Source organism: Schistocerca cancellata, chromosome 2, assembly GCF_023864275.1.
Source record: "Schistocerca cancellata isolate TAMUIC-IGC-003103 chromosome 2, iqSchCanc2.1, whole genome shotgun sequence".
NCBI lineage: Eukaryota > Metazoa > Arthropoda > Insecta > Orthoptera > Acrididae > Schistocerca > Schistocerca cancellata.
The window spans coordinates 726,533,344-726,559,842 of NC_064627.1; the positions used below are offsets into that span (position 1 = coordinate 726,533,344).

The window sequence follows — 26,499 nt, forward strand, 5'->3', positions numbered from 1 at the left end:
CAAATACAGGAGCAAGGAAAGTAACTGTGGAGATACTTATTGTAACAGAAGAAATACTTCAGTTGATCGATGGGAGCTCCGGGAAAGGCAGGGATATACAAATATATGTGTATTGGGAATAATCTTAATTGAAACTGCAGTGAGTCTTAAGATAAATGTTTTCAGGACAAGTAAGAAGAACCGGAAATAGAACTGGTCGTTGGAAAGACATTCAGAGAGGGAAGCATTAAAGCAATATTCTATGAAATTTAAAGCAAACATTTCAACAACAAGAGATAAATATTGAGGATAGGTTGGCTAGGATGGTTCAAATGGCTCTGAGCACTATGGGACTTAACATCTATGGTCATCTGTCCCCTAGAACTTAGAACTACTTAAACCTAACTAACCTAAGGACATCACCCACATCCATGCTCGAGGCAGGATTCGAACCTGCGACCGTAGCTGTCACGCGGTTCCAGACTGAAGCGCCTAGAACCGCACGGCCACGCTGGCTAGGATGATATAGTACACTGAAGGCTTATCTGTTAACACGACAGAAGGGGAAATGCGAGCTAAATAAGGCAGAAAGTACAGATAACATTCTTTCGGAATTTTTAAAATCATTAGCGGAAGTGACAACCAAACGGCCATTCAATTTCGTTTGTAGACTGTGACAGTGGAGATACACTACCAGTTTGAGAAAATTATCATTCATATAATGATGGAGACAGTAAGACAGATGAAGGGTAACATATAATGAAATGTCCATAACAGCTCATACGTCAAAGATGCGGACAAGAGAGAAAGAAAATTGAGGCTGTGTTAGAGGAGGATAAGATGGTTTTAGCAAGGTAGGGCCACAAAAGAGGTGGCTCTGACGTTGAGCTCGACAATGGAAGGAAGACCTTAGGAAAATCAGAGCACTTTTATAGGTTTTGTCGTTCTAGAAAAAGTAGTCGACAATGTAATATGGTGCAAAATGTTCAAAATTCTTACGAAAATAAATAACTAACAATAAGATCGGAAGGGCAAGAACGATGTGTTCATTTAATCTATACAGTGAAGAAGAAATGACGCAAAAAAAAGAAAAGATTCAAGAATGTCGTTAGAGGTAGCTGAAGAGCGTAGAAACTGTAGGGGAAAACATATTTGAGTATATCCTACGTTAGCAGCACGTGCTAGTCTGAGAAGAGGAGGTTGGCGTAGTAGATGAAGTTGAGTCGGGTCGCCTCAAATCAGTCCTAAGATTCTTTTCGCACTGTCACTCTTAACAATAGCCCACGTGAGCTTCAAGTAGAAGACATTGTTTTGTGGACTGTATAAGAATAAAATTAACGATTAATATTAATCTTCTGCCAGCCGGTGTGGCCGAGCGGATCTAGGCGCTTCAGCCTGGAACCGCGCGACCAATACGGTCGCTGGTTAGAATCCTGCCTCGGGCATGGATGTGTGTGATGTCCTTAGGTTAGTTAGGTTTAAGTAGTTGTAAGTTTGATGACCTCAGAAGTTAAGTCCCACAGTGCCCATAGCCATTTGAACTATTAATATTCTGAATGGAAAGGCAGGGGCAAAATTTTGAAGGTATTAACATATTGTAAGTAGGCTGTTTATGTTTTTATGTTGGCAATGCCACGTAGCGCCCTGTATGAAAATCACTGACTGTGCTGTGTGCGGTCTGTGGCTGGTTTTCTTTGTTCGAATTTGCTATTTTAGTGTTGGGCAGTTGGCTGTTAACAGCGCGTGTAGCGTTGCGCAGTTGGAGGTGAGCCGCCAGCAGTGGTGGATGTGGGGACAGAGATGGTGGAGTTTTGAGAGCGGATGATCTGGACGTGCGTCCATCAGAGACAGTAAATTTGTAAGACTGGATATCATGAACTGATATATATACACTCCTGGAAATGGAAAAAAGAACACATTGACACCGGTGTGTCAAACCCACCATACTTGCTCCGGACACTGCGAGAGGGCTGTACAAGCAATGATCACACGCACGGCACAGCGGACACACCAGGAACCGCGGTGTTGGCCGTCGAATGGCGCTAGCTGCGCAGCATTTGTGCACCGCCGCCGTCAGTGTCAGCCAGTTTGCCGTGGTATACGGAGCTCCATCGCAGTCTTTAACACTGGTAGCATGCCGCGACAGCGTGGACGTGAACCGTATGTGCAGTTGACGGACTTTGAGCGAGGGCGTATAGTGGGCATGCGGGAGGCCGGGTGGACGTACCGCCGAATTGCTCAACACGTGGGGCGTGAGGTCTCCACAGTACATCGATGTTGTCGCCAGTGGTCGGCGGAAGGTACACGTGCCCGTCGACCTGGGACCGGACCGCAGCGACGCACGGATGCACGCCAAGACCGTAGGATCCTACGCAGTGCCGTAGGGGACCGCACCGCCACTTCCCAGCAAATTAGGGACACTGTTGCTCCTGGGGTATCGGCGAGGACCATTCGCAACCGTCTCCATGAAGCTGGGCTACGGCCCCGCACACCGTTAGGCCGTCTTCCGCTCACGCCCCAACATCGTGCAGCCCGCCTCCAGTGGTGTCGCAACAGGCGTGAATGGAGGGACGAATGGAGACGAGTCGTCTTCAGCGATGAGAGTCGCTTCTGCCTTGGTGCCAATGATGGTCGTATGCGTGTTTGGCGCCGTGCAGGTGAGCGCCACAATCAGGACTGCATACGACCGAGGCACACAGGGCCAACACCCGGCATCATGGTGTGGGGAGCGATCTCGTACACTGGCCGTACACCACTGGTGATCGTCGAGGGGACACTGAATAGTGCACGGTACATCCAAACCGTCATCGAACCCATCGTTCTACCATTTCTAGACCGGCAAGGGAACTTGCTGTTCCAACAGGACAATGCACGTCCGCATGTACCCCGTGCCACCCAACGTGCTCTAGAAGGTGTAAGTCAACTACCCTGGCCAGCAAGATCTCCGGATCTGTCCCCCATTGAGCATGTTTGGGACTGGATGAAGCGTCGTCTCACGCGGTCTGCACGTCCAGCAAGAACGCTGGTCCAACTGAGGCGCCAAGTGGAAATGGCATGGCAAGCCGTTCCACAGGACTACATCCAGCATCTCTACGATCGTCTCCATGGGAGAATAGCAGCCTGCATTGCTGCGAAAGGTGGATATTCACCGTACTAGTGCCGACATTGTGCATGCTCTGTTGCCTGTGTCTATGTGCCTGTGGTTCTGTCAGTGTGATCATGTGATGTATCTGACCCCAGGAATGTGTCAATAAAGTTTCCCCTTCCTGGGACAATGAATTCACGGTGTTCTTATTTCAATTTCCAGGAGTGTATATTATGACTTTTGAACACTATTAAGGTAAATACATTGTTTGTTCTCTATCAAAATCTTTCATTTGCTAACTATGCCTATCAGTTGTTAGTGACTTCAGTAGTTAGAATCTTTTATTTAGCTGGCAGTATTAGCGCTCGCTGTATTGCAGTAGTTCGAGTAATGAAGATTTTTGTGAGGTAAGTGATTCATGAAAGGTATAGGTTATTTTTAGTCAGGGCCATTGTTTTGTAGGGATTTTTGAAAGTCAGATTGCGTTGCACTAAAACTATTGTGTGTCAGTTTAGTGTTGATCAGAATAGGTAAAGAGCGAAATGTCTGAGTACGTTCAGTTCTGCTCAGCTGTTTGAAAATCAAATAACGTAAGGGGTTTATCAGCACAGTAATTCATTGATTTTTCTAAGAGGACGTTTCAAGATGAATTGTCTTGATACTGTAGCAAGGCTCACTAACACCCATTCACATCTAGTAGCTACACAATCGTATGATAACGCTCATGTTTTGCGAACAAGGAGATTTTTAGTGAAAAACGAACCTCAAGTTTTAGGACAATACCTAGAGGAGACCAGTGACCAACATAGGTATAGAGGTGCTCAGCGGTCATTTCTGGTATATAAACAAGAATAAACGACGAAGACTATAAATCTATTAGTACAGTTGTATATTCCACCGTAGAGACATGCCTGACTTTGTACTTCCCATTCAGCCGCTGCTACCATCACGAATATAAAATCTGTATATCGCAAGGTTTGCGTCATATTCGTATCCACACCTAGTTCTTTTCATATTTTTCGACCGTTGTTTTATGAAGATATTTTGCCTTTGGCGAAAAGATAAATCGTTTGCGCGCAAGGCGTTGAGGTATTTAGCACCTGTGCTGCCACATGATGAAACGAGTGTAATTAAAAAGGTTTAAAGTTTCAAAATTAAACTGATATAAAAATAAAATACGTTCTTCACAGGTATTTCGTGCAGATTTAACACACACACACACACACACACACACACACACACACACACACACACACACACTTGTAGCTGATGAGTGCGGCTGGCTAATTACTAGACAAAGTACGAGGGGCTTTCAATAAGTAATGCAAACATCTTTTTCTGAGCCAAATTGGGTTGAAAAAGTGCGGAACTTTGGTGTGGGACATCGCCTATAGTTTCGTGAAATTCCGATAGGTAGCGGCGCTATACGTATTCTCGCGTAACTTCGGCCGTCGTAATTTAATATATATATTATTATTGTGATTATTATTATTTGATTGTTGCCGACTTACGTGGTGGGCCTTAATAAAAATGATATTTCATTTAAATTTTGATTTTACGATTAAATGCGTTCCTGAAGTTCTCCTTTTTAACAATATTAATTTCAAATTATTCGTTACGTTAATGAATATTAGACTCGCTGCATTTTACAAACATGAGCATACAAGCTGAACAACGTAATAAACTTTGCATATTAATATCCTCGGCTAGTCAGTTCGCCTTAAAGCATAAGATCTTTAGTTATTAGTTACAATTGCGGCCCACACACGCGCGAGAGTTTTCTTACCTCCGTTAACCATTGTATTGTAGTCAGAGTCCTGGCTCTGGGTCTCGGCTATGGTACTGAAAATAAGAATCTTAAAGCTAAGTATTTTCTGCAACGTCGGGCGGCTGTGGAGAAAAATTAATATTATGCTAATAGCGGGCGAGTTTTCAGCTTCCGCTAATTCTTTTTATAAGTTAATATCGCGACGTAATGGCGTCGTTGGCTGCATCGGCCGCTGCAATTGTTGAGCTGTAAATTACTTGAATGCAGGTTAATTCAAGGAAGGCGGACATGAAATCGGGATCACCTCTTACAAATTAAAAGTGCACAATAATATTAAATCAGTATATTATATGCTTAACTCATACAAATATGCTTACATTTGTCAGCACACGCAAGATGTCCGTCGACACACCAGAAAAAAAAGAGAAGAAGTAATGAAGACGACTAAAAAATTAACAAAAGAGTGTATCTTGTCATAAATTATTTCTTTGCATTTGAAACTTGGACAGAGAAATTCTTATGTTACGGCTACATGAAAAAAAAATCTCTTACAAATTATGAATGTCTTCTTTATAAATATTGTCTTTTCGTAATATGGCACTGGGGACGCTATATTGCCCCCCGAAATGTTTATGTCATAAAAAATGTTCGTGTTTTTTGACATAAATATTTCCTCTTTCATGTCCACAGTGTCCACACGCAGATTTTTCTTTCACAGTTTACATATGTCACATCGTATATTTACACAGTAGTAATTACTGAGGTGTGTTGCACACAAGGTGTAATACAGATGAAATTCAAGGTGTAAAACCACGAGTTAGTCCGGAATATTTGAAGTCCCAGGGGTGTCAACTGTTCGCTCCCCATTTGGCGCGGCCGTAGGGAAACCTGGGGAAAACCTCGGCGGAGCGACAGACTAACTGCTTTGGTCACCTTCACTTAATTGTTTCTGGAATGTCATTGGGGTACAAGATGTGCATACAAATATTTTTGTTGCACTATGCAAAAAATGAGGTCATTATAACATTTGACTGCGGTGTCGTTGATGATCTACGCCGCGACGTTTGGCTCGCGACGGCGTCGGTTGGTGTGTTCGGTGCTCGGCGTTCGCGGCGGCTGCGGAGAGGTCAACGCCCGCCCGACGCCAGAGTGTGTCTCGCCGTCGCGGAACGTCAGAATCAGCTGATCGGCTGCACGGTTGGCGATGCGCTTCTGTCTCGGCCGGGCGTGGCGGAGTGGGATGATATTCGCCCCCCGCTCTTGTTGGCAGGAGTCAGCTCTGCTACGCATCTCCGACGTAGTACATGAAACATACACACAACCAACGTAATATTTGTTTCCCGCTGCAGATGGTTACGCTAGTGGGAAAGAAGAATTTATTAGTGCGGCAGTTGTTGTTTAGTTTTCGCCAGTTTCCGAGTGTCAAGCTAGCACTGTCTTGCAGAATACATGACATGGATCTTCTCCTGTGAATGAAGTTTTGATGCGCCACTGTTTCCATTACACGTCAGTTTTTGTCTTGATACAATTATTTATGTTTTCGCCGCACTCGCAGGCACTGGTGAGTGTCCCAGTACGAGCTTAGCACAAACATTCGCCGTTTCTGCGGTCGCTGTCTTGCAACAGTCCACGCATCGCATTCCAGTCTCGCATTGTTGTACTCACTGAAATTACAGCCTGTCCCAAAAATATTTACTGTGGGTTCACTACACGTTAACAGTTCACATTTATAAGCAAATTCACAGTTTTTCGTGCGTAATATTGGCGTTTGGCGTCTTTACCGCTGTTGAACGTTCAATACTAGCACTTCACTGTCCGTATCACAGTTTCACCTTCACAGTTTTTCACACTGCTTAAAGTAACTGTTTCGATTAGTTCACAAACGCTAATGTATTTCATTCAGTCTGAACTGGATTTTGGCTCGTGCTGGATTTTACCAGTCTCTCGCCCTAATTAACTCTTTTCATTTTCCACTTAGAGTCGTACTTGCCTTCAGATTTTTTGACTATACAATTGTATTTCCGTCTCATCTGAGGTAAGTCCCCATGTCATGTCTGCCCACTCATTGCGTACTTGCCCTCCAGAGCCAGGCTCGACTTTACAAAACTTTGCCTCTCGCATTATTGTACACATTTTATAATCTAGGCCTAGCGTGCAAGTTCCTAGATTAACGTTAGATTTGTGACTTTTGTTTACACTACAAATTCGTGCAAATCTCTGCCTTAGCAGATGGCAATATATTTTAACAGTGCTTAGCGGTAGTCGCGTTTACTGATTTGCTTTGTACCTTGTCCACAACACATGAGGTACCTTGGGTGATGTACACCCTGCACTGATGAGCATATTTCAAGATCGGTATAGACATAAATACATGGAACAACATATACACTATAATATTGAATTTCATAAGTTGCGTTACTACTACAGTTCAAAAATATTCATGACACACTAATGAAAAATTCTTTCATCATTACATGCTGTTGAATTTTTTTTTTGTTTTTTTTTTTCAAAGTTTTTTTAAAGTTTTTTTTCAACATGAAATTTTTAAAATATTCTTAAATCTACGTTCATTTTTTTTTCAAAATGCAATTGTTTAAAAATACTATTATTCCTTAACATCTACAAAATTGAATCGCACTAATCTTGTGTGCCCCATTGTCTTTAAATGTTACACTAAAATCTGAACATTTACACACAGAAAAAAAAATGCACTCTAAACTTAACCTACTACACACAAATGTAAACGTTGCTCTACTGAGCGAACTTCTTTAAGCCTTTGTATGGATAGAGTCCTTGTTTCCTTCGTAATTGCCTCCTTATTTGACCACAGGATGGTGTAGTTTGCGTGACAGAAAGTATCGTGAGGTACCACTTCGATGTCATAGGTGTAGCCCTCGATAACACCGGGTTTTTCCGAAAACACATTCTCATAATCTGTAAGTAGCTGAGTCAATTCGTTTTGTTGTGCTTCAGTCAAATGTTCTGACTCCCTAACTTTCATGGCTATCAGTTTCCTTTTTTCCTCTTTATCTTCACTAATAAATTCTTTATAATATGCTTGTCTTGTACTTAAGTCAGAATATAAATTCATTACCTGTATTCCTTCGAATCTCGACTGAAAGTTCCGGCAATATTTACCGTGCACTTCCCGTGTCCTCAACAATGGCAAAATTACACGTCTGTCCTCATTCATAAGGCTTACTTCACCGCACAAGAGGTCGATTTTTGCGTCCCTCTGGCGTAAAAATTCCATCCCCAGGATGCAAGCAACACCTAATCCCTTAACTACTAGGAACGAGCTTTTCATTGCTTCATTTCCTACCGTAAACTCGACTTGCACCTGGTGCTTTATGATATGAGATTGTGCACCTATTGCACCTGTAACACGACAATTCTTCACTGGCAATACTGGTATTCTATTATTTTGACTCAAGTACTTGTAAAAATTTGCACTCATGATATTGGTTGACGCACCGGTATCGACTATTATGTGTATTGGTGCTCCATACATATCTGCTTGCAATATAGCCTGCACAACACTTTTGTCGGTTCGGTTGCATTTCTGCGGTATGTCTACAAGTTCCTTTTCTATTTTTGTTCCTTCATTGTATCTCAGCATACAAAGTTTATGGCTGTCATCCGTGAATTTGCCCTCACTACACCATCCTGCAGCCAACAACGGAGAGCGTATTGTGGCTGTCTTTAGTTTAACGGATGAGCATTAGTGGGTTGTCAGTTGTCTGTCACTTCCACTAACCTCACATTGTGGTTCTGGTTGTTGTTGTTGCTACTGTTGGGTTGGCCGCCCTGCCTCCCCGATGGTGTATTTTGATATTGTGTATGGCTCTGGTTTTGCGGTGGTCGGTTGTAACTTCCTGACATGCTCTGTGATGGACCTGGGTTGGCGTTCCATTGTGGCGCTGTGTTCTGTTGCCACTGTGGTGTCGGTTCGTTACGACCACGCCACTGGTTTCGGTTATTCCGCCATTGCGGATCGCCGTTACCATTATATCCATTACTCATGCGTCCATCATGATGTCTCTTTCGATTTTGACGATTATAACCGTTGCCGTTATAACCATTGCCTCTGTTTGTGCCTCGATTCTGTTGCCGGTGCTCTTGCTTACTCCCGTTGTTACTACCATTACTGTGGCTGCTATTGTAATCGGCTTCTTGTTGATTACAGCCTGCATAGTTCCACTTGTTTTCGGTTTTCGTATCTTCGATCAATAAGTCAGCAGAATCCACTATTTCCATGAATTGTTCTATATCGTATTCCGGCACATTGATGAAATATCTTTTAATTTCACTGGGCAACTTCATTTTTATCAATCTGATTATGTCACGATCGGACATTGGCTCGTCCCAGTACCTGGTTTTGTTTATATACTTTTCGAAATATTTTCGTAACGTTCCCATCTTAGGATTGTACATTTCTGGACTGTACAACTCCTTTCGTAGTCTTTCTTGGACGCTATCGGACCAGAATTTTTGCAAGAATGCACCTTCAAACTGTTGCATCGTTAGACATTTTTCAGACACGTCGGTGGCCCACAGTGCCGCGTCACCTTGAATAAAGGAGACCACGAACTGTATTCTTTGTCTTTCCGTCCATGTCCTGGGAAACACATTCCTGAAGCTCTTAATAAATACAACAGGGTGGACATTTCGTTTTTCGCTATTGAAGGGTTGGAATGTCCTGTGTTTTATTACATTGTCCTCTTTTTTGCACGTCTGATTGCTACATTCTGGGACATTCATCACTTCGTGATGTGCGCTGCACGGTATCGCATGTTGTTCGTGCTCATAATTCGCATTAGGTTGCGGTTGCGCGCTCGTACCCTGCCTACCGTCAGCGTTATTATAGTAATCAGTGCGCGGAGTCGGATTCATGACCTGTCCGCCACTGTTTACATTGCTTTCCAACGCAGACAGTCTTCGCGCGACCTCCTGTTGCCAATTTGGTAACTCCACTGTCACACGCGACTTGATCTGTGCTAATTCGGCATGTAGTGCGGCAGCGCTAGCATCAATATTTACACTCGCGGCCGCAGTCGCTTGTTCTACAGCTGTTTTTACGTCGCTTTCAATCTTTGCAGATATCTCGCGATCCTTTACTTCTAGCCATTCATTTAATTCTTTTTCTACTTTTTGAGCTTGGACTTCCAAATATGCGTCAATACTTTTCCGTGCATCTATCTCCACATTATCCACGCGGTTGGTTAAAGTCTGGACATTATCTTCAAGCCTAGCCTGCGATATCTGTAATTTTTGCATCTCGCCGGCCAAGCTTTGCACAAGATCGGGTATTTCTTTGCACGCGTCCCGCATCGCGGCAAGTTCGCTTTGGATACTGTCTAGTTTTGCTTCACTGCGCTGCTCTTGCTCAATGAGCTTTTGCATTAATTTTTTCTCCTGCTCATGCATCATCTGAGCCAGTTTTTCGTCTCTTTGTTTTTCCCTCTGTTCTAACATTCTTTCTTTTTCCCTATCTCTTTCTTCTAACCTGCGCAGAAATTCTGCAAATGGGTCTGCAATCGGTGAGCATACTGGTGTCCCGCTTAATCTAGCACTCGATTGGCCCCCGTGCCCAGGCAGTGGAGTTGTTACTCTATTCCCATTCTCCTCGCCCCCCGCTCCGGAAATTATGTTATCCGAGGCGGTGGCTTGGGATTCGTTTACGTATTGCAAATGATCCTCACTTTCCATATTAACAGAATTTTGTTCTTCTGGTACGGATGCTTTAGGTTGCCCTATCTTACCCATACTAAATTCACTTTAAGCCACTGACAAATCTTTAACACTGATACACACAAAATTAATTATCCCCTCCAAAAATAAACATATAAATAAACAAAACACCGAAGGTATCTCATGTGCACATGGGTTCGATATTCCGCACAGAGCTACACAGGATGCTTGCACAATAGGCCTTACCTTACTTATTTTTCTTTCTCGCAATCCTTTTTCTTTTCTACTCTTTTTCCTCTCCAGATCTCCTCAGGGTGTGGTTTTGTTGTTGTACATGTAAAAGAATTCATACAAGCATTAATATTTTACAATAATTAGACACATACATAATTACATTCAGTACAATAGAATCATATTAATCGGGCCCCAAAGTTGCGGCGCCAATCTCGCGTAACTTCGGCCGTCGTAATTTAATATATATATTATTATTGTGATTATTATTATTTGATTGTTGCCGACTTACGTGGTGGGCCTTAATAAAAATGATATTTCATTTAAATTTTGATTTTACGATTAAATGCGTTCCTGAAGTTCTCCTTTTTAACAATATTAATTTCAAATTATTCGTTACGTTAATGAATATTAGACTCGCTGCATTTTACAAACATGAGCATACAAGCTGAACAACGTAATAAACTTTGCATATTAATATCCTCGGCTAGTCAGTTCGCCTTAAAGCATAAGATCTTTAGTTATTAGTTACAATTGCGGCCCACACACGCGCGAGAGTTTTCTTACCTCCGTTAACCATTGTATTGTAGTCAGAGTCCTGGCTCTGGGTCTCGGCTATGGTACTGAAAATAAGAATCTTAAAGCTAAGTATTTTCTGCAACGTCGGGCGGCTGTGGAGAAAAATTAATATTATGCTAATAGCGGGCGAGTTTTCAGCTTCCGCTAATTCTTTTTATAAGTTAATATCGCGACGTAATGGCGTCGTTGGCTGCATCGGCCGCTGCAATTGTTGAGCTGTAAATTACTTGAATGCAGGTTAATTCAAGGAAGGCGGACATGAAATCGGGATCACCTCTTACAAATTAAAAGTGCACAATAATATTAAATCAGTATATTATATGCTTAACTCATACAAATATGCTTACATTTGTCAGCACACGCAAGATGTCCGTCGACACACCAGAAAAAAAAGAGAAGAAGTAATGAAGACGACTAAAAAATTAACAAAAGAGTGTATCTTGTCATAAATTATTTCTTTGCATTTGAAACTTGGACAGAGAAATTCTTATGTTACGGCTACATGAAAAAAAAATCTCTTACAAATTATGAATGTCTTCTTTATAAATATTGTCTTTTCGTAATATGGCACTGGGGACGCTATAGTATCCTTCAAAATGGCATCTCTTGCGGTGGTGAGTCCCAAGCAGAGAGATGTCATTGACTTTCTTTTGGCGGAAAACCAGAGCATCGAAGATATTCGAAGCCTCTTGCAGAATACTCTCGGAGATCTGACAGTGAACAAAACCACTGTGAGTCGCTAGGCGGGGCGTCTGTAATCATCGCAACAGGTTCGCCCAAACCTGTGCGATCTCACGCGTGCCGACCTGTCGCACACCTGTGACTCCTGCAATGTTGAGTTGGGGTACTCGAAGGTGTCGCCCCCTGGGTTCCTCGTCCACCCCACAGCCCTGATCTCGTACCATCCATCTGTTTGGCCCAATTAAGGATGCACTCTACAGTAAGCAGTACGTGAATGATGGGGATGTAGCAAGACCAGTAGAGTTGTACATAAAACCTTTCGCTCCAACAAAGTTAAAGCAACACTAATTAAAACACAAATAACTAACAAAAGAAAGTTTAAAATAAACATAAGTAAATCATAAACAATCAATACTATATGTAGAAAAAATCTACATAAATGAATTCTAAATTGAAGAATAGATAAACTTTTCATTATTATATCATTGATTTATGTTTGTTGTTTTGATCTATAATTTAAGACTTTAAGATTAAGTTACCTTAGGGATAACAGCGTAATTTTTTTTGAGAGAAGTGTCAATATCATGTTGCTACTTCAAATCCAAAATGGTGTCTTGGTGAAAATTGATTTATTGAGGACATACAGGCCCTCTCAGTAAGGTGGCGAAAGGTCGTCGCATTCAACGGAGATTACGTCAGAACATGGGGTTTTCTAACCAAAAGAGTATGATATGATCTATTGGAATAAAACGAATCTACTTTCGGAATAACATGTGTCGCATTACTTACTGAACGATCCCCGTATGAGCCACACACTGCAGGATACAGTAAAACTTTCAGCATAAGGCCTGATCGACAAGAATATGTGCATAACGCATTAGGAGGACCGAGCTGACTTATATCTACTGCGATTGGACAAAAATATACAAACGCCGAGAGCGGTGTACGCTCGAACATAATGCTGCTGCTAGCCAATACAGGAGGTTGCACTGTTACATTTGGCCACGAATGAGACCTATGCAATGTAGTCAGTACATTGCAAATATCAGTCGTGTTGTGTGTAGTTTTGAGTACGCTATGGCGGAGATAAGTGAATTCCGACGTGGGGATCTTGTTGGTGCTCATACAATAGAAGCTTCTATAACCAAGATAGCCGAGTAAGCACCGTATCGAAGACTCAGACCGCATATAGAGAAAGCGGTGAAACGTTATCCACCACATCACAACGCGGACGAAAATGTATGCTGAGTGATGGTGGCGGTCGGTCGTTGAAGAGGACTCTGAAGAATAAATAGGAGGACAACAACCACGAAAATCGCTGCAGAACTGAATTTCGCAATTCGTGAATTCTGTCAACACGAAAACAACTCGAAGGGACGCCCACAAGCTGAGAATTAGGGAGCGAACTGGAATTCCAAAACAACGATTGGTGATGCAAATGCCAGTAACATGAGAACGTGGTGCCGAAGCCATAAGACAAGGACTATCGAACAGTGAGTCTCATTTCAGGTTATTTCTGATTTCTGGTCCGGTTCAGGTCCCAAGAGTGAAACATGGCGGGGGTCCGATGATGATTTTGGGAGCCATATCGAAATATTCCATGGGCCCCATGACTACTCTTCACGGTCGCATTACTGTCGAGGATTTTGTGAGCATGGTGATTTGATCAGTTCCATCCCGAGGTGCAATGTTTGTTCCCCAGTGTTTCATGACGATATGGCCCTTGTTCACAAAGCTCGCATCGTGGTGGACTAGTTTTGTGAACACGAAGATGCAATGTCGCATCTCCCACGGCCCACAGAGTCAGCTTTTGTTGTGTACTTTGGATAGAAGCGTTTGTGATCGCCATCCATCTCCATCATCGTTACCTGGACGTGCAACTGTTTTGCAGGAAATGTGCTGTAACATTACTTTGACAATTTTACAGCTCCTGTATTTACCCATGCCGACACCACTGGAAGTTGTTTGAAGGCCAAATGATTTCCTTTACCGCACTGCTCTTGGTAATATGTTTTGTTTTTGGTGTTTCCACATCCACCCACCGTACATTATTTCTGTAGGTAGCAGATGATGGGATATAACGCAATTAAGATGATTTTAACAATCTTCCTTGTAGCGAAACGCTGCACAATACAGGCTATGTGACGAGATGCAGATGATCTACTTACTTGTACCCAGCAGGCAGCACAAAGGGGAGCGTCCTCTGGCAGACGAAGGCGAACACCCAGTCACAGCGGTTGTCGTTGTAGAGGCCCTCGGCGTTGATAGTGACACACTGCTCGCCGAAGGGTCCGTTGTTGTCTGGCTGGCCGGGAGACCACTGGTGGTAGCCCAGCGAGTTTATAGGAGTTCCTGCAGTTTTACAAGTGCACGGGAGCCAGCGTTACTGAACAGGCTATTCAAATGGTTCAAATGGCTCTGAGCACTATGGGACTTAACTTCTGAGGTCATCAGTCCTCTATAACTTTGAACTGCTTAAACCTAACTAACCTAAGGACATCACACACACCCATGCCCAAGGCAGGATTCGAACCTACGACCGTAGCGGCCGTAGGAAGGGGGAAGCTGGGAGGGTGGTGCGGAGGAAAGGGGAGAGGGTGTCATGCACACACGCAAAGATTTAACGAGAGCAAGACCGTACTGAGAAAGAGTGAAAACTTTGTCATTGTGAAATCTGTTTCTGTCGAAGATTGTAAAATTATCTACGTTTGCACAAGTTTGTCTTCTGTTACATTTACGCTAGTAATAAATGGACTATATGTATATATAATCGCCATTTATAAGCAGCCACTGGGATAATGTACTGCCTTCAAACATCTATAACGTTGAATTTAGAAGACTGCCTACGTAAATAGAAGAGAGAAGAAAAAATGGTTCAAATGGCTCTGAGCACTATGGGACTTAACATCTGTGGTCATCAGTCCCCTAGAACTTGGAAATACTTAAACCTAACTAACTTAAGGACATCACACACAGCTACGGTCGCAGGTTCGAATCCTGCCTCGGGCATGGATGTGTGTGATGTCCTTAGGTTGGTTACGTTTAAGTGGTTCTAAGTTCTAGGGGACTGATGACCACAGATGATGAGTCCCATAGTGCTCAGAGCCATTTGATCCACATCACACACATCCATGCCCCAGGTAGGATTCGAACCTGCGACCATAGCGGTCACGCGGTTCCAAACTGAAGCGCCTAGAACCGCACGGCCACACCGGCCGGCCTTAGAGAAGAGAGATGCCAGACAGACATAGAAAGATTCCTACGACGTAACTCGCTTACGAGGAAGATAGCTTACAAGTCTCCCGTCCAACAGTTTCGTGTGTGTTGTTTGTCGGTTTGTGACCAATAGAAAGTCGTATTAACGGCAGAAACTGAAATGATTAAAAGTAGAGTTACGCGCTTCATCAAGGATTTATTTAGTTACTGTGAGAGCTTCTCTAAACTCAACGAACTGCAAAGCTGTCACCCTACAACGAAAAGGGCTCTGTGCAGCATAGCGGGCTTAGTCTCAGATTCCAAGAACCACCTTCTAATTGGAGCCGAGAAACGTTTTACGTCCTGTAAGTTACATCCTGAGTAATGGCCACGAACGCATAACTATAGAAATTCGAACACATACAGCGTCGTATAGTCAGTATGCATCATTTACGAGTGAAACGGAAAGTCGGAATATAATTTCGTACATGCCATACTGTAGAGGCTGGCTAGTAACGGAGTTATCCACTTGCGGCGGAAATATCAGTATCAACTTCGAAAGAGGGTTGTTATTTAACCCACGACATTTGCCTGCAGTTCGGTAGGCAGAAAGTTTTCGCTACCAACTCTCCACCACTTATTGGTCATGAAACTTCTGATAAAACTTTCTTCCAACATCTGTGTCGAGCGCTATCCGACCAACGTGTTAACCACTTCGCTTACCTATGCAGATGACATGATCACACAACTCAATAACGAATACAGTTAGGAATACAAAATCTGTAGGCAGTGGGCACCGACGTGCAATAGAAAAGCGGATCATTTTACCACTATTCCCCCGCAGCGTCGTAGTGACACCAGGACCTGAGAAAGATGGCACCTGTACGATACAGGACACAATCCGTCTGAGAAAGACAGACCATCTACATTAGCCAGAACTGTCACACTGACTACAACGCTCATTTCCTGAACACGGTGCTGACTGGCTCGGTATAGGTTTCAAACACCTCACCATTTACTCATAGTGTTGAAGTATGTTACGTTCGTTGAATTAATTTGACTAAATTGGTATAGAGGTTTCAGATGTTTGATACGTGTTATATCGGAGCCATTGTTTTCTCCAGACTCTACACACAAATGCACTTTAGAAGTAACCTCTGTTTATGAGAAACATTTATGACTGCCTTCTCACTGACGAATATAAAGGGAAAAGAAAGGCAACTGAAACCTAAGTTTTAGCAGCACACCGGTGTTTTTAAGCCTACTGCGAATGTACGGGGGCTGTTTGGAAAGTAAGTGCGATCGGTCGCGAGATAAAAACCGTAGTGAAAATAAAAAAAAATTCGCAGTAGCTTGCCACGCCTTCCAGATTCCTCTCTAAATAGTCACCGCTCCGACTTAGGCGTTTGTCATGGCGTTGTACAAACTTTCCAGTACCATTTTCACAGAAAGCAGCTCCATGTGCTTTTCGCCAATTCTCTATGCTGATCTGCCTTTCGTTGTTTGTGCCAAAATGTTGTCTTAGTAGCCAGCAGTTGATATGAGCAGAGAAGAACAACAGACGGATCCAATTAAGGGCTGTAGTGTGAGTGATGAAACACTTCCCATCGAAAACGCTGCAGGAGCTTCTTCATTGCCCCTGCAGAATGCGGCTGAAAATTGTCCCGAAGAAAGAAACGCATGTCAATCATGTTACGTGGGCTGCATAGCTTCGGGCGAAATCTCTCACCAGATCCACATACTTGGCGGGAGACGCTATTGTTTTCGGCATTTCTACGCGATTACATTGCACTCTGAACTGGAAAAAGCGACGTGAAGCGATCGATAGGCACACTGAAGACACTTCCCAACACATCTGTGTAAAGTTCTGTTGGATTTTCACAGTGATTTCCAAAAAAATGGTTCAAATGTCTCTGAGCAGTATGGGACTTAACTTCTGAGGTCATCAGTCCCCTAGAACGTAGAACTACTTTTAACTAACCTAAGGACATCACACACATCCATGCCAGAGGCAGGATTCGAACCTGCGACCGTAGGGGTCTCGCGGTTCCAGACTGTAGCCCCTAGAACCGCTCGGCCACTCTGGCCGTCAGTGGTTTCCATTTCTCACCTAATCGGACTTTGTTTTCCGAATACGCCTCGTATATGACGCAGAGAAAATGATGTCTGATGGTTGACATTCTGTTTCTTACTCAGGAATGTTATTACCAGCTTCTGTTGAGGCGACGAGTATCTGTAATATATGGTACCTTAAGGAATGCACTTACTTGAAACCTTGAATAGTTTTTAAATAGTTCAGAAAGGGAGTGAAATACAGATGTGATTTATACTGCTAGTTTCAAAGGGTAACCGTTCACTTTACACCTACAGGAGAATATTACGACGTCCAATATGTGTCTCTCGTTGAGAGAGACGTTTGGGTCACCCAACAGATCATGGTCTGCAGAAATTTAAATAACCATATAATGTAGAGGCGGGCGGCTTTTTTATGTACTCTCATGTGTTATAACCTCAGATATGTACTACAGAAGCTACGCCTCGCATGAGTTTGTACCACTGGTTGAAGAGACCACAACAACAACTTCCACAAATTCATTAATGTCTGCAAGGCTTAGTGACCAACAATAATGACCGATTATAAGAAACACCGCTCCCTGCGAACAGAGTTGTAACTAACAAGAAGATCACGCGGCAATTTTCTTTGTAATTTCGTGTAGTTATGGTACGTGGAATTCAGAATCCAAATATACCCCTCGAAAGCAGTTCGATGCAACTCCCAAAATTTATCCAGAAAATAGTCTTTGAAATTTTCCAACCTTTTTAATATGCTAAAATAAGACACAAAGTTTTCGATGAGCAGTGTAGCTGTTTGGCAGAGTGCTCGCTCGCTTTGTGGGGGGCCTGAGTTCGATTGAAGGTGTAATGAAATTTTTAAACAAATGTGCATGTTCTACGAGCATTTCTGTGAAGCAAAGAATACGTAAATCGCACAAGACTAGTAATCATTAGAACCAGTTTCGTTTCGGCCATTATTTTCTTTGTTCTTTTTCGTTCAGTTAGAATACCTGCATCGAAATACTTGGGAGAGATACGTTTCAGTTCTGAAGTTCACATACCATGACTACAAAAATTACAAAAATCCTACTGAGCCTGAGACGGCAATAAAATTCCCTTTACTTTTAACATTAGTCTAACGTGTGGAGTACGGTATGTGGTGCTAGTGGACGTTTTAGCTAAATGACACTGAAATGACTAACAGCAGCATATACTACGCTCATTCTGCCGAGGTGAAACAGTCATACGCCAAATTGTGAATGTTCCTTAAGTGGGATCCTGAAATGGGGTAAACATGCGTAGAAACCAGCAGTGCGTTTGTGGTCTTCCCCTAAGTATTCTCGGTTATATGCTCTATACAAGCTTCGTAATGAGAGCGTAAGATGTAGAAGTGTTAATTAGCTTTGATAAGTTACACACAACATAGCTCTCGTATGATTTTTATTGCGCCTTTCATCAGAATCAAGAGGAATTTGCAGCACTGGTCATCCGCTTTGACCAGTAACGTGAGAGTAACGGCTGATGTGATGTCTGTTTCTGCATATTTTGAATTTATAGCGTTGTTATTTGCCATATTTCCGTTGGTTTCGAGAAAAAATATTTTTATAATCTCTGTTGTGCATGAGACACACAATATTCTCTTCTTTTTTAGCGGGAATTCTAATAAGCCATCTATTTATCGGTCTTCCTCTACGATACACATTTTCAGTTTTTGAATTCTTATTGTTTATCGTGGTCTGCACTACAGCTATAGAAACATTTTTATTGCGAAACTTTATTCATCTATTTCTCGTAAAAGATTATCTTGCTAATCACTGATAGAGCATATTACATGAAACTCAGAAATATCTGTCTTCCAGATGCAGTAATCAAAACTGACTCATTTAAGTCTTAAAAGATGGCCAAGTATACGACGAAGCCAAGATTTTTTTTAATGTTGCCTAGCACATTTTCACTGTGTCACAGATCAGAGCGTACGACTAGTATCACCATTAACATTTTATGCGACAATTTTCTACCTCGTGTACTTAGGGGGATCTATTATAATGAAATTTCAACAAATGAAGCAACAGATGGATATTGAACTGTTTGTTTAGAGATGTTCTTTTCTCGTCTGTTAGCACAGATGTTTAATTGAAAGTTATGGGATTACATCATGTGTTTATACCAGAGTATACTACCTACGTAACGTAACGTGTCTGTATCTGGATGAGAAGATTGACAGCCGAGAATGGGAGGGGCAATGTACTCGTCACTGTCCGTGTGCGTGGTATGACCGATCTACCATAGGCTGTGACGTTCCTTGTTGAATGCTTTCACCTGTCCCTTATTTAAAGGGATTTGCGGTCTCGACGTTTCAAAAAATAGTTTTCTTTTCGAGTTTTTGACTTCTTTTAGTCTTAAGAAGGTAAAATTCGTAAGATTTTGTCGGGGAATTATTATTTGTACCTGAAAATCGTGTTTCAATGGCAGCGCGCATACGCCCACCTAAGCCGCTCTAGGCGACGGAGTCTATCGACATTTCTTTGTCTATAAAGCTATTTCTAACGTTCTACGTCGAAGAAAATATCTATATAGATGTTTTGCGTGCCCACCAGAAGTATCAAGTCTATACTTTCGAGAAAAAATTGATGAAAAGAACGATTATGGCAACACTACGTCACGGCAGTTCAACGAATGATAATTCGCAATTCGATTACTTTTCTGAAAGTTGGTGCAAACAAAAAAAGTTAAGATGAACGGGACACTGAATACTTCTGATCGTATGAAGTAATGGAGCAATGACTTCATTAATTGGGACTTACACTCCGACACACATGTTTTCGAGTGTAAAAGTTATCCAAATTGCTGTCAATCGGGCGTGCCTAATTTTTAACAACAGATGAAAGGATGCCCTGCGTTTTAAGAGAAAATCGTTCTGATACGTCTAACAGTGGAATAAACGCACCGGTACTGTATCTGCAAAGATTGAGGGGTAGATAACTCTCAGAGTTTCTAATATGCGCCAAAACAAGAAAAAATCTAATAAACATGGGTTCTAAAATACATGCCTTAACAGCTGTGAACACTTATTCATCTTTGATACTGCGAACCTCATGTCTTGTATGACGAGTTCTTTGGTTTCCATATTTTTGGAAGAAGTAGTAAGGACTAAAACAAACACAACATGTATAGTAAATAGACGCTGTAAAAGGCAAGCTTTAAGAGCTATGGGGACTTGCTCTGTAGCAGAGATGCGTTCCATAGGGTTCGCTTAAACTTTTGAGTTCTTAAATACCGCCATCCACAATCTTTACTGCTATATAAGGAAACTCATATTTCACTGTCGTAGAAAAAAAAATGCAGATGAATCTCTAGCTTCTGCTTGATGATGTCAACATTTTGCTGGAGCAAAGTAACCGTATGGTGGTGACGCCGATTCAAGATAAAAATAAGTTTTTGTGTAGAATAAAGCTTGATGCTTGTAGGGACGCGGGAGCGACAGTTCCAAACGGGACGCTGGTCTCTTGGGCCATGAGACATCAGTGGGTCCCGTGGCGGGACAGAGCAGCTAGCAGCTGCCCAACTAGCCTTTCGCGCATGCGCCACTCCGGCCCTCTTTGCAAGATTCCTGATGCTGTCATTATATCTACATGATGTTCTAGCAAGAGCATGCAAAAATTCAACAGGACTTACAGCATGCTTAACTGAACAATTTTAGATAGGAAACGTGGTGTCGGGGAAGCCATGTTAAGGAGATAATAGGAATAAAATAACATTACTGTCTACTTTTTTATTTCTTATTTACAGTTAATTGCAAGAAGCGTGACTGTCAAAGTGCAAGTACCATTGGTACTATGTCTTACAAAATGTGCTGCAACTGACGCCAGTCAACCTCAGCGCAAGCATGACATCGGCGAATAAGATGGTGACATACCCTGACAAATAACCCTGGTGTGTTTCGAACCACATTACAGGCAGCTACAATTCTGGCAAATAATTCCATCTCCGTACCCAATCGTGTCTCATACACAAGTGGCTTTAGTTATCCCCTAAGGAAATAATCAAGAGGATTCAGTCAGGTGACCTCGCAGGCCACAGAACAGGACCTCCCCTTCCAATCCAGCGACTAGGAAATACACCACTGAGATGGTTGCGGACATCCACATAGAAGTGAGGTGGTGCACCGACCTTTTGTACCCCATCCTCTCCCAACACTAAGGGTACGTTCTCTAACAACTCAGGTGGAACTCCTTGCACGAGTCTGAAGTACAGGCGGCCATTCAGACGGCCAGGTAGAAGAAGGATAATCACCTACAGTGGCGACCCAGATATTCACAGCGAAACGTACTTCATGGTGTGACTCAAGTACAGCGTGAGGGTTTCCCTCATCTCACACGTGGCTATTCCTGCTGTTCGAAATACCATGACGATCGAATGAGGCCTCGTCAGTAACCAACACCGTTTGGAGAAAATCTGGTCTATCTGGTAGGAGCAACCACTGACACAATGCGACACTTGGTGCAAACTCAGTCACAAGCATTTCATGGACTCGTTGCTGGTGATACGGGTGTAATGGTTCGTGGACTACTTGCCATACGATGGCACGTGCCACACCCACTGCACGCGCAATACGACGAGTCCTGGTATTGGGGTCCGTTGCAGCACGTTTCAACACCTGCTCTTTAAAATAGAGTTGTAAGTAGGCTGTTTAGGTTCTTATGTCGGTAAAGCCACGTAGCGCTCTGTATGAAAATCACTGTACTGTGTGCCGTCTGTGGTTGGTTGGACTCATTGTTGGAATATTCGCTTGTGTAGTGTTGGGCAGTTGGATGTGAACAGCGCTTAGCGTTGTGCAGTTGGAGGTGATCCGCCAGTAGTGGTGGATGCAGGGCCATTCTTTTGTGGGGATTATTGAAAGTCAGACTGCGTTGCGCTAAAAAAAATATTGTGTGTCAGTTTAGTGATAAGAATAAGTGAAGAGAGAATTGTATGAGTACGTCCAGTTTTGCTCAGCTGTTTGAAAATCAAATAACGTAAGAGGTTTACCAGCACAGTCATTCTTAATTTTTCTAAGGGGACATTTTAGAGTGTGCGATGGTGCTTATGTTGCCGGACCCTTGTTTCTGCTGCCACAGAACCAGTCTTGCCGTCCTTAATAGCCGAGCGGTTCTAGGCGCTTCAGTCTAGAACCGCGAGACCGCTACGGTCGCAAGTTCGAATCCTGCCTAGGGCATGACTGTGTGTGATGTCCTTAAGTTGGTTAGGTTTAAGTAGTTCTAAGTTCTAGGGGACTGATGACCTCAGATGTCAAGTTCCATAGTGCTCAGAGCCATTTGAACCATTATTCGAACCAGTCTTCCGCAATCGAGGGAAATATACACTCGTCGTGGCGGATGATGCCTGCTAGGATATTGTTCCGTGTACATCTTTCCAGCAGCGAGAGCATTGCAACGTACTTCCCGATACACAAAGTGCATGTCAGTGAGTTCAGTGCAGCTATACCGGTACCTGCTCCATCGTATTGTACTGTACGTCTCTGAATAGTACTGAGTAGTGAATGGATCTGAAGTTGCTTCATAGCACGTTCTGTCACGGAACAATGTAAATACATTACAAAACAGCCACATTGTGGACAAGTAACGTACATCTACATGGATTCTCTGCAAATCACATTTAAGTGCCTGGCAGAGGGTTCATAGAACCACCTTCACAATTCTCTATTATTCCACTCTCGCATAGCGCGCGGAAAGAACGTACAACTATATCTTTCGGTACGAGCTCTGATTTCCCTTATTTTATCTTGGTGATCGTTCCTCCCTATGTAGGTCGGTGTCAACAAAATATTTTCGCATTCGGAGGAGAAAGTTTGTGATTGGAATTTCGTGAGAAGATTCCGTCGCAACGACTAACGCCTTTCTTTTAATGATGTCCAGCCCAGATCCTGTATCATTTCTGTGACACTCTCTCCCATATTTCGCGATAATACAAAACGTGCTGCCTTTGTTTGCCCTTTTTCGATGTATTCCGTCAGTCCTATCTGGTAAGGATCCCACACCGCACAACAGTATTCTAAAAGAGGACGGACAAGATTAGTGTAGGCAGTCTCCTTAGTATGTCTGTTATATTTTCTAAGTGTCCTGCCAATGAAACGCAGTCTTTGGTTAGCCTTCCCCAAGCCTTCCCCACAACATTTTGTGTGTGTTCCTTCCAATTTACGTTGTTCGTAATTGTAATACCTAGGTATGTAGTTGAATTTACGGCTTTGAGATTAGACTGATTTATCGTGTAACCGAAGTTTAACGAGTTCCCTGTAGCACTCATATGGATGACGTGACACTTTTCGTTATTTTGGGTCAACTGCCACTTTTCGCACCATTCCGATATTTATTCTAAACCGTTTTGCAATTTGTTTTTGTCTTCTGATGACTTTATTAGTCGACAAACGACAGCGTCATCTGCAAACAACCGAAGACGGCTACTCAGATTGTCTCCAAAATCGTTTATAGAGATAACGAACAGCAAAGGGCCTATAACACTACCTTGGGGAACGCCAGAAATCACTTCTGTTTTTCTCTATGACTTTCCATCACTTACTACGAACGGTGACCTCTGACAGGAAATCAGATATCCAGTCACGTAACTGAGACGATATTCCATAAGCACGCAGTTTCAGTACGGGCCGCTTTTGTGGTACAGTGTCAAAAGAAGTCTTCCGGAAATCCAGAAATTCGGAATCGATCTGAAACGCCTTGCCAATAGCACTCAACACTTCATGTGAATAAAGAGCTAGTTGTGTTTCACAGGAACGATGTTTTCTAAACCCATGCTGACTGTGTGTGTCAATAGACCGTTTCCTTCGAGGTAATTCATAATGTTCGAACACAATATATGTTCTAAGATCCTGCTGCACATCGACGTTCACGATATGGGCCTGTAATTTACCGCCTTTCTTGAATATTGGTGTGATCTGTGCAACTTTCCAGTCTTTGGGAACCTGCATCATGACTTTCTGGTAATAAGGCTTGTGCAATTTTTTTCCTTGCACGAAATAAAGAATGTAAATGTGGATAAACAGGTCAGTACGTGTAAACTGGTTCTCATGTTAGTTGTAAATAAGCTGGAAAACAGTAATCGTAGTCAAAGCGGTAGACAGGTTATTTGCACCGACCGGTGTGGCCGAGCGGTTCTAGGCGCTTCACTCCGGAACCGAGCGACCGCTACAGGTTCGACTCCTGCCTCGGACATGGATGTGTGTGATGTCCTAAGGTTAGTTAGGATTAAGTACTAGGGGACTGATGACCTCAGAAGTTAAGTCCCATAGTGCTCAGAGCTATTTGAACAGGTCATTACCATATCTCAAGCTGGCTTCTCTGACCACAGTTTCTGTACCCCAAATTGCTCAGTGGAGCAATCTCTATGTCCTTTCACATTTTTGCACGTTCCAACGGAAACACACTGTATGTATGCAGAAACCGTACCAGCCCCGGAAATCAGTGATTTGAACTTCTAATGACAGTGGAAGACAGCTGTCGAAAGCACGATTGTTTAATTTAAAATAACGACGCCTGTAAGCAGAGCAGATTTTATTGTAACTAGCATATTCAGTTATACGAAAAGTTTTCCTGCGATGAAAGTGGATACAAGCGAGTTAATAAGCTTGAACGTTGATCGTAGAGCTGAAAATTACCTGTAATGGACTTGAACGTGCCAGTCTTTCGTAAGTCGTTGATGCCGACGAAGGCCTCCTTCACGGCGGGGTTCTTGCGCAGGATGTCGGCTACGGCGCGCGCCTCGGCTGCGGACCCGGGCACCGCCAGCTCGGCGCCGTCCTGCCGGCACCTGGCGAGCGCCCGCTCGTAGCTGCGGCCCGTCCGGAACAGCTTGTAGAGGCCGGCGCCGGGCACGTGCTCGTACCCGAGCGGCACGCGGCCCCGTATTTCTGTGGACAGTCACTGCTCGCTAATTGCACCGTGGAAGCGACGGGCACCCTTAATCACTCAAACATTGAGGGGGGTCTCATAGAACTGGGAGGAAAAATACAGTCAATGAGGAGGCAATGTGCTGTGCTGGATTGGCGATATATTTTGTCAAACTGTTCATAAGCCAAACATGAACGCACAATACTTGCCCAAAATACGACTAATGTAGGCACAGCTCAAGATATGAAACGTACACTACTGTCCATTAAAATTGCTACACCACGAAGATGACGTGCTACAGACGCGAAATTTAACCGACAGGAAGAAGATGCTGTGATATGCAAATGATCAGCTTTTCAGAGCATTCACACAAGGTTGGCGCCGTTGGCGACACCGACAACGTGCTGACATGAGGAAAGTTTCCAACCGATTTCTCATACCCAAACAGCAGTTGACCGGCGTTGCCTGGTGAAACGTTGTTGTGAAGCCTCGTGTAAATAGGAGAAATGCGTACCATCACGTTTCCGATTTTGGTTAAGGTCGCATTGTAGCCTAGCTAGATTGCGGTTTATCGTATCGCGAAATCGCTGCTCGCGTTGGTCGAGATCCAATGGGTTCAGGAGGGTAATACGGAACGCCGTGCTGGATCCCAACGGCCTCTTATCACTAGCAGTCGAGATGACAGGCATCTTATCCGCATGGCTGTAACAGATCGTGCACCCACGCCTCGATCCCTGACAACAGACGGGGACGTTTGCAAGACGACAACCATCTGCACGAACATTTCGACATTTGCAGCAGCATGGAATATCAGCTCTGAGACCATGGCTGCCGTTACCCTTCACGCTGCATTACAGACAGGAGCGCCTGCGATGGGGCACTCAACGACGAACCTGGCTGTACGAATCGCAAAACTTAATTTTTTTCGGATGAATCCAGGTTCTTTTTACAGCATCATGATGGTCGCATCCGCGTTTGGCGACATCGCGGTGAAAGCACGTTGGAAGCGTGTATTCGTTATCGCCATACTGGCGTATCACACGGCGTGATGGTATGGGGTGCCACTGGTTGCAGCTCACGGTCACCTCTTGTTCGCATTGACGGAACTTTGAACAGTGGACGTTACATTTCAGATGTATTACGACCCGTGGCTATACCCTCCATTTCATCCCTATGAAACTCTACATTTCAGCAGGATAATGCACGACCACATGTTGCAGGTTCTGTACGGGCCTTTCTGGGTACACACAATGTTGCACTGCTGCCCTGGCCAGCACATTGTCCACATCTCTAACCATTTGAAAACGTCTGGTCAATGGTGGCCGTGCAACTAG

At 43.3% G+C, this 26,499-nt stretch overlaps 1 protein-coding gene across 2 annotated transcripts in view; it reads right to left on the reverse strand.

The window, feature by feature from the left end:
- LOC126148089 (C-type mannose receptor 2-like) overlaps nt 1-26,499 on the reverse strand; it is a 72,885-nt gene that overhangs the window by 19,120 nt on the left and 27,266 nt on the right. For both annotated transcript variants that reach the window (XM_049915734.1, XM_049915733.1), the window contains exons 4-5: nt 24,934-25,185; nt 14,183-14,366 (exon numbers count right to left, since the gene is read on the reverse strand). In XM_049915734.1, the coding sequence (XP_049771691.1) occupies nt 14,183-14,366; nt 24,934-25,185 (436 nt within the window). The remainder of the gene's footprint in view (nt 1-14,182; nt 14,367-24,933; nt 25,186-26,499) is intronic.